This window comes from Equus quagga, chromosome 8, assembly GCF_021613505.1.
Source record: "Equus quagga isolate Etosha38 chromosome 8, UCLA_HA_Equagga_1.0, whole genome shotgun sequence".
Taxonomy (NCBI): domain Eukaryota; kingdom Metazoa; phylum Chordata; class Mammalia; order Perissodactyla; family Equidae; genus Equus; species Equus quagga.
Genome location: NC_060274.1, coordinates 19,587,331 through 19,595,233, shown reverse-complemented (window position 1 = coordinate 19,595,233; position 7,903 = coordinate 19,587,331). Strand labels below are relative to the sequence as shown.

Genomic DNA, 7,903 nt, shown 5'->3' with positions numbered 1-7,903 from the left:
CATCCTCCCTACTCATTCAGGGACTCCAGCTACACATGTATTATCCATTTGAAGCTTTTCCACAACTCTCTGATGCTCTATTCTTCTTCTATTTTTTCTTTTAGTCTTTTGTCTGTATATTTCATTTTGGATTGTTTCTGTTGCCATGTCTTCAAATTCACTAATCTGTTCTTCTGCAAGGTCTAATCTACCATTAATCCCATCCAGTGTATTTTTTCAACATAGACATTGCATTTGCAGTTTTAGATGTCCTTAAGATGAACTTAGTATTCCATCTTTCTTCCAGCTTCTTGAAAACATGGCATGCAGATATAATAACTATATTAATGTCCTGTCTGCTAATTCTATCATCCATGTTTTTGCTGAGTCATTTTCAATTTGTTGATTTTTTTTTCTCCTTTTTTAAGGGGACATATTTTTTTGCTTCTTTCTATGCCTGGTCATTTTTATTGGATATCAGTCATTTTGAATTTTACTTGTTGGGTGCTGGATATTTTATAGTCCTATAAATTTTCTTAAGATTTGTTTAGAGAAGCTGTTACTGACTTGGAAATAATTTGATCATTTCAGGTCCTGCTTATAAGATTTGCTAGATGAGGCCAGTGAAGCATTAGTGTAATGTGAATTTTTCACTGCTACTGAGGGGACAAAAATTCCCATTCCCTGTGAATTATGAGGTTTATCCAGTCACGTGGGTGGGAACAGGCACTATTTTCCTGATGGGAACAGGTCCAGTGTCAGCTCTGAGAAGGTTGCTCTTTCTAATACTTTCACGTGGTTCTTTCCATGGCCTCAGGGCATTTCCTCACTTTTATCTGCATGTGCAGATCAGCACGGACATTCAAGGCCTATTCTCTGAGGGTCTGCTCTCTGTGCCACTCTCTTCCACATACTCTGCTCTGGGAACTTCAGCTGCCTAGCCCACCTAGACTCCAGCTTCATCCCCAAATCAGGGATGCATCAGGCTGTGCCTGGGTTCCCCACCCTGTGCCAGGGCTTTATAGTAAGCTGGGACAATTATGAAGCTCACCTTTTTCGTATTCTATCTCTTGGGGATTCCTGCCTTTCATTGCCTTATAGCCAATGTCTTCACATATTTCATTCAGTTTATTAGTTATTGCACGTGAGAAGGTAAATTCACTTCCTGTGACTTCATCTTGTTTGAAGCAGATGTCTTCCCAAATCTCATTTTAGAGTCAGCTTCCTAGAGTCATACCTAATATCCACTGTTCTGGGCCAGGAAACAGACACTCACGCTCTAAGATGTGCACGCACGATGTTTACCAGTGTGTTCTCAGTAACATCTCTGAGTGTAAGGCAAGCAGGATTGGGTGGAAGAAATTAAACTGCAATGCTGTTTAACAGAGGTCTCCACCAATAATAAGGGAGCTCTAGAGAGAGAAGGACCTTTCAGAGTTGTCCCAATTATACCTCTGCCCTCGCACACACTAGTGAGATGCAGGAAGCTCTCAGGAAGAAAGCAGAACCTTGGTCTGCGTGAGGGAGCTTCCTCTAGAGGAGTGAGCGCCTCTGTCCAGAAGGGAGATCTGGATTATTACCACCGCATTCACTGCACAGGCGAGAACAATGCAGGTTACTTTGCATCCTGATGGAGTGTTCTATTACAATCAGGAAATCTATTGCTTCCTATTGAAACAGCGTATCAAAATGGAAATTATTTTTTGGCTAGTATCATGAAAATATCTTATTTCCTTATTTTCCCAATTTTTAGGAATCTCTACTTCAAATTTCCTTCCAAAGATAATTAAAACTATAAGTCAAGGTTTTCTACCCAGAATAATGAGGATTATTCCAGCAGGGACAATTGGTTTCATATCTGTAGGATCCAAATCCTCCGTGATCAGTGGACTCTGAAGAGACTGAACATGAGGGGACAAAACTGAATCTAAGTTTCAGTTAATAATGATATTTTCAATGCCACATGGTAAACATTTACCTGGACTCCCTCTGTTTGTAGGAGGCAATGTAGCAGACTTAAGAGTGTGCACAGGTATAAAGTTCTAGTTGTGCAAGTTGAATAAATTCTAGAGATCTGCCATACAACATTGTGCCTACAATTCAGAAAACTGTATTGTACACTTAGAAATTTGTTGAGAGGTGGCCTTGGGTTTGCAGGTTCAGATGCTGGGTGGGGACCTACACACCACTCATCAAGCCATGCTATGGCGGTGTCCCACATGCAAAATAGAGGATGATTGGAACAGATGGCAGCTCAGTGACAATCTTCCTCATCAAAAAAAAAAAAAATTGTTGAGAGGGTAGATGTCATGTTAAGTGTTCCTCCCACAATAAAAATAAAATAAAATAGCTCACATTTACATCCTGGCTCCACTCCCTCTGGACTTTGGATTTGGGGCATGTCGTTATGCCTTTCTAAGGCTCACTTTCCCTCTCTATAAAATGGGCTGATTGTAACATCTCACAGGGTTGTCATCATTGAGAGAGTCAGAGAGAACACGAATACTGCAGAATAATGTGGTTATAAAGAGCGTGGATCTGGTGCCAGACTGCCTGAACTTGAATCCTGCCTGCTTAATTTAATTTAACTTCTCTGCCTGTTTCCTTATTTACAAAAGAGAGATTGTAACAATAACACAAGCCTAGGGTGTTTATAAGGATTAAGTGAGCTAGTATGGAAAAAGAGTTTAGCAGCATGCCAAGCGTTCAGCAGGTGCTCAATAAATGTGAGCTCTGATTATTAGAGGTTGAAGGGCTTGTAGAATTTGAACTGAATTAGTGAGGAATAGAACAGGCCCTGCCCGAAGTCACCTATAGTCTAGTGATTGAGAATACTGAAAATAAAGCCAAATAATATAAGAACCTAAAAAGATGAAAAAATAAAGCTCTGTGGAAAATAAAGAAAGATATTAATTTCTAAAGAAAAGAGACAAAAGACAGACCCTGAAAGGAAGTTAATCTGAATCATAAGCAGAGCCTGCCAAAGGTACGTTTTCTCATTTGACTGGTTAAATTCTAGGCAACTTTGTAACTTGCCTAATTGCAGATGTGGCTGAGTGGCATCGTCTGTATAATTTCCTGTGGCTGTGGGACCAAGTGTCTGAAGCTGCCCAGAGCTGTGGTTTAAGAAACAGAAGTCCAGCCCCTCTCCCTGCCCTACCCTGCCCAGCTCCAGTTGTCTGGGACTCCCACTGCGGGGTGGAGAGATGGTTACCAAGCTCACTTCCCCATTTCAGCAGATCCCACAGCAGCCCAAAGAGAGAGCCCCTGCCTGTTCCATTTCTGCTGACATGGAGAAGTGAGTATTTCTGACCACTTCCCCATGGAGCAGGAGTTACTGCTGCCTCAAGCCAAATAACTCTTCCTCAAAAAATTAAGTATGGGGCCCACCTGGTGGTGCAGCCGTTAAGTTTGTGGACTCCACTTAGGTGGCCTGGGGTTCGCAGGCCCGGATCTGGGGTGCAGACTAGCACCGCTTGGCAAGCTATGCTGTGGCAGGCATCCCACATATAAAGTAGAGGAAGAGAGGCACAGATGTTAGCTCAGGGCCAGCCTTCCTCAGCAAAAAGAGGATTGGTGGCCGATGTTAGCTTAGGGCTAATCTTCCTCAAAAAAAAAATTTAAGTATAGGTTGGAGAGAGGCTCCATTCTGAGTAGCTCTAATAAAATATAAGCCCTGTTTCTCAGCCTTTGAAAGTCTTTAAACAGCAAGAGAACCTGGAAGTCGCTAAGCTGAGTCACTGAGCAATCATTTGCTGTGCTCAGGGTCAGCTCTGAAAGATGACAGCAAGGGTAGTCAGCCTGGAGATTTGCAGAAAGGAAGGGTTGTGGAGCCAGGCTAACCTCACTGTGCCACCTGCCTCATGTCAGGAAAGTCCCCTGCCCTCCCTGCACTTCCACTTCTCTACCTGTAAATAATGATAACATTAGCTATTGTTATTTCAGCACTCACGTTGTTCCAAGCACAGTATTTGAGGTAAGTATGATTCTCCCCTTTTCACAAATAAAGAAAATGGAATTCAGACAGTTTGCATAACTTACCCAGGGTAAGGAAACTAAGAAGGGTCGGTATTCAGATTCAGGTCTGTCTCTAAACCCTATGCTCTAAGGAGCTGGCAGCCCTCCCTAAGCCTGGCATATAGCAGGAACTCAAGAAATCACAGCTATTGTTAACATTTCCAAATGACATGGACCATGATCACCATCCGTACCTTAGGAGATGGGGTGAAAAACGAGATAGATGTAGGGCCACTTGTCCTCTTCGCACTGGCACATACAAATACCATCTTGCGGTTTACAGAGGAATATATTTGCCTCTTAGAAGCATGGCCTGACCAGAGTTTAGGTCCAGAAAGAAGAGAGAGTCCATGTATGTGTGATGCATGCATAACATAATAAAGGAAAAAAACACTGGACTAGGAATTAATCAGCACTTGATAATTTTTTTAAAAATGCTTTATTATCTCGTTCAATTCTGACGTCAACTTTCTTATTTTTATTCTAACGTAATAGATGAGAAAGCAGTCTCTGGATGGGGTAATAACATGTTGGACCTAAACTGGTGCTCCGCCCGTCAATGAGTGTAGTCTGAATTCCACCAGGAAGCAGCCACGCAACTTTTGACACGACATTTCTCTTCTCTTGATCTGGGGTTCTTCGTCTATAAAATATAGGTGGGTGTAGATCATTTCATTTTCCTCTCTAATGCTCTTGGCATCTTGCAACCATTAACAAGGGCTTCAGGGGTGGCCCTGGCTCAAGATGAAACTCACCTGTCCGTAGTTTAGTTGCTTAAAATTGTTCTATTTTTACCCAATAGTCTTTCTATATGCGTATGGCTATGTATTTGATTATTCTGGTAAGATTTGGTATTAAATAGTATTTTCTTGAAGGTTGGCCCTCTGCTTTCATTTAGGAGACTTCTGTGGAAATTTCAATCCTGGAATAAATGAGGCAGAGCCCTCAAGATGTCTTCATTGTCTTCACATATATAGGAGATGGTTGTAGGGCATTTCTTCAGTCACAACATTAACACTGACTTGGAGGTTATTTATCTTGCATATAGAAATACAATGAAGTTGCTGTCTGACTGTCATCTTTGCAACCCCAGTAATAATTAGATTGGGATAGGCTGACAAAGCAAAGGCTGGGTTGAGTGGAGAGGGCTGGGCCTTCATTTGTCAGAGCAGCTGAACAACTTGCTTTGCAGAAGGCTGCTCCTCCCTGTACACTTAGGCCTCTGAGCAGTGCCCAGCCCCAAGAGCAGAGGGGATTTCTTCATTTAAAGATTGTTAATTATTTCTAGGCTCACGGGAGAAACCAACTAATGATAGGAGTCCTAAAGCTCAGGCCTGTGCATGGTCAAATCTCTCTGAAGTGAGGTTGTATTGGACCAGCATATTTTGTTTTGTTTTAATGAGTTTTAAAGTTTTTCCAGTCTAAGCATTTCTCATCTTCATTCATTCATGTTAATCTGCCTGTTCCCTGAAGGCATTTGAGCTGCCGTCTCTGAAACAGGGGCCCCTATCTGCTGTGCTTTCGTTGTGTGCTAAACATTGTACATATATCTTATTTATTCTCAAAACAGAACTGTGAGCTAGGTATTAGCATGTCCTGTTTACAAATGAGTAAACTGAGGCTCAGAAGGACGAACTTGCTGAAGGCAACATAGCTAATAAACAGCACCGTGGATTGGCTGAGCATCAGGCTGGAGCCTTAACAGGTCTCGATTTGCTTGGAAACCTGTAAGGTGGCTCCAGTGCCTTTTGAAGAGAGTGTATCAAGAGCCACTCGCTTCCATGACTTGAATTTATCCTTTCAGATGAACAACAGAGACAACCGACTTGATGAATCACAGACATCACCGTCTTCGATCCTTAAAGGACCAAGAGTGCTACGATCCGGCCTCCCCTGCACGGATCCCCTTGAACTCACTGTGGGTATTTCTGGATCCGCGCCCTCCAAGCCAGTGGCAAATTGAGCGTGTCCATAATGTGTCCTTAGTGATTACTGAAGGAACTTTTCGGCGGAGAGAACACCGGGGAGAGGGCACCTCGCGGAGTATCCATCTTCAAATAGCTGAGAATCCAAAACAGAGTCGATGTACGTCTATGCTTCCGAAGGGCAAAGCCAGGCAGAGGAGGCCTGGTAGACGGGCTCCAGTTTATCAGAGCTGCCCATCCATCCTCCTGCCAAGAACATGCCCCGGGCGCCAGATGCCTCCCCAGACGCCAAGCCCTAGGATTCCACCGGATGTGGAGACCTGGGCTCCCTCGGCCTCGGCCCCCCCCGTGGGAGCCCCGACCCCGCCCCCTCCCCGCCCCCTCCCCGCCCCCTCTCCGCCCCCTCCCCACCTCCCCGGACCGGAGGCCGCCGTCGCCTGGCAACCGCAGACGCGCAGCCGGGGCCGGCGAGCTGCTTTCTGGCTCCGCGCTCAGCCCCTGCCTGGGTCCGCCTCGGCCATGACCTCCAAACAAACCAAAAAGAAAGAGGTGCATCGTATCAATTCGGCGCACGGATCGGATAAATACAGAGAGTAAGGGCCCTCCGCCTGCCCGTCCCGCCCCTGGCCTCACCCCTTGGCCTTCCCACTCGTCCCGGGCGCTTCCTTGTAGCAAACTCTGCCAGGGCAGAAGTGTCCCGGCCTCCCCGCAGATTCTTGCCTCATTCGTGCCCTATGCCCGCCTCGACGCTCCTCCTTCCCAGAGCCCCTGGTGTCCCCGCCTCGGCCGCTTGGCCGCGCTTCTCCGGGATGGGATGAGATTCTGCCATCCGTGAAGCTCCCGCCCTGCCCCCTCCTTCGTGGTCCCCCCAGGCACGCAGAAGGCTTCCAGCTTCCTTACAAAGGAGGCGGGGCTCGGAGATGTCCAGTTAGGGACCCGTCTGCCTGGCCCCGAAAATAACAGAGTGAAACTTCCACGTCAGTGGTGTTTCCCCGGTTTATGTCTGTCCCGGCCCAGCAGCTAAAGACCTTTAATCAATCATATCAGACATCAAATGGTTTTAAGTTAAGCCTATATAAATATACGGTCCATGTCACTCATGTTCACGCCAAGAAAGCGTACAGACGCTGGCTCGTGGGGTGTTTGTCTTGTCTGTGTATGTACCTCATTACTGTTCTTCTTTGGTTTTGTTTTTCTATAGAAATACCCACTTATTATAGTGATTTATTATTATTATGTTATCGTGTATATTGCACAGACTTTGGGCTATTATTTGAAGTTAGAAAATTTCTACAATTTATTCCACTATGAGAAAGTTCCAGCTGCCAAACCCACCTCAGCGGGATGGTTCATGCTCTTCTCCCTTGTATCTTGCCGGGGGGGGGGGGGGGGGGGGGACACAGTAAATTCTTTCTAATTGGATTCTGACATTTTGTGAGTGCTTCTTCATCTCCCTCCTTGACAGAAGTATACCACACTGGACTTCTGTCTACTGATCCCTAGTATTTAAACTCTTTCCCGGTGAACTCCTCTCCCACACGCATTCTTCTATGTGGGAGTCTCTTGTTCCTAGTCCTGTCCTCACTTATAAGCAGGCTTGCAGCTACCTGGCAGATAATCCATTCATTTTCTTCACTTAAATTTCAGATACTATATTACATACATAAGTGATTTTAACAGGATCTCTCTCCTGCTGCATACCAGTGTATGCCAATTTCAACATTTTCTGATAGCTTCCATTCTTACAGGTCCAAGTCCTACAAGGCTACAGGATCAGGCCTTGTTACTTTTCAGACTTTATCTTCCCCTAGTTTGCATGCTAGCCTCCTCTCCGCTCCCGGGAACTCCTCAGGCTTGTTCCTACCTCAGGGCCTTTGCACCTGCTGTTTCCTCTGCTGGAAAGCTCTTGCTCCCTGATATCCATGTGTTTTCCTCCCTCTTTCTTTAGGTGTTTACCTAAATGCTATTTTCTCATGTCAGCA

General features: G+C 45.1%; 1 protein-coding gene across 5 annotated transcripts in view; it reads left to right on the top strand.

Annotated features, from left to right (window-relative positions):
- Positions 1-6,385: 6,385 nt before the first annotated feature.
- ADGB (androglobin) overlaps positions 6,386-7,903 on the top strand; it is a 171,680-nt gene continuing 170,162 nt past the window's right edge. For all 5 annotated transcript variants that reach the window (XM_046669036.1, XM_046669034.1, XM_046669033.1 and 2 more), the window contains exon 1: positions 6,386-6,514. In XM_046669036.1, the coding sequence (XP_046524992.1) occupies positions 6,441-6,514 (74 nt within the window). In that variant the 5' untranslated portion in view covers positions 6,386-6,440. The remainder of the gene's footprint in view (positions 6,515-7,903) is intronic.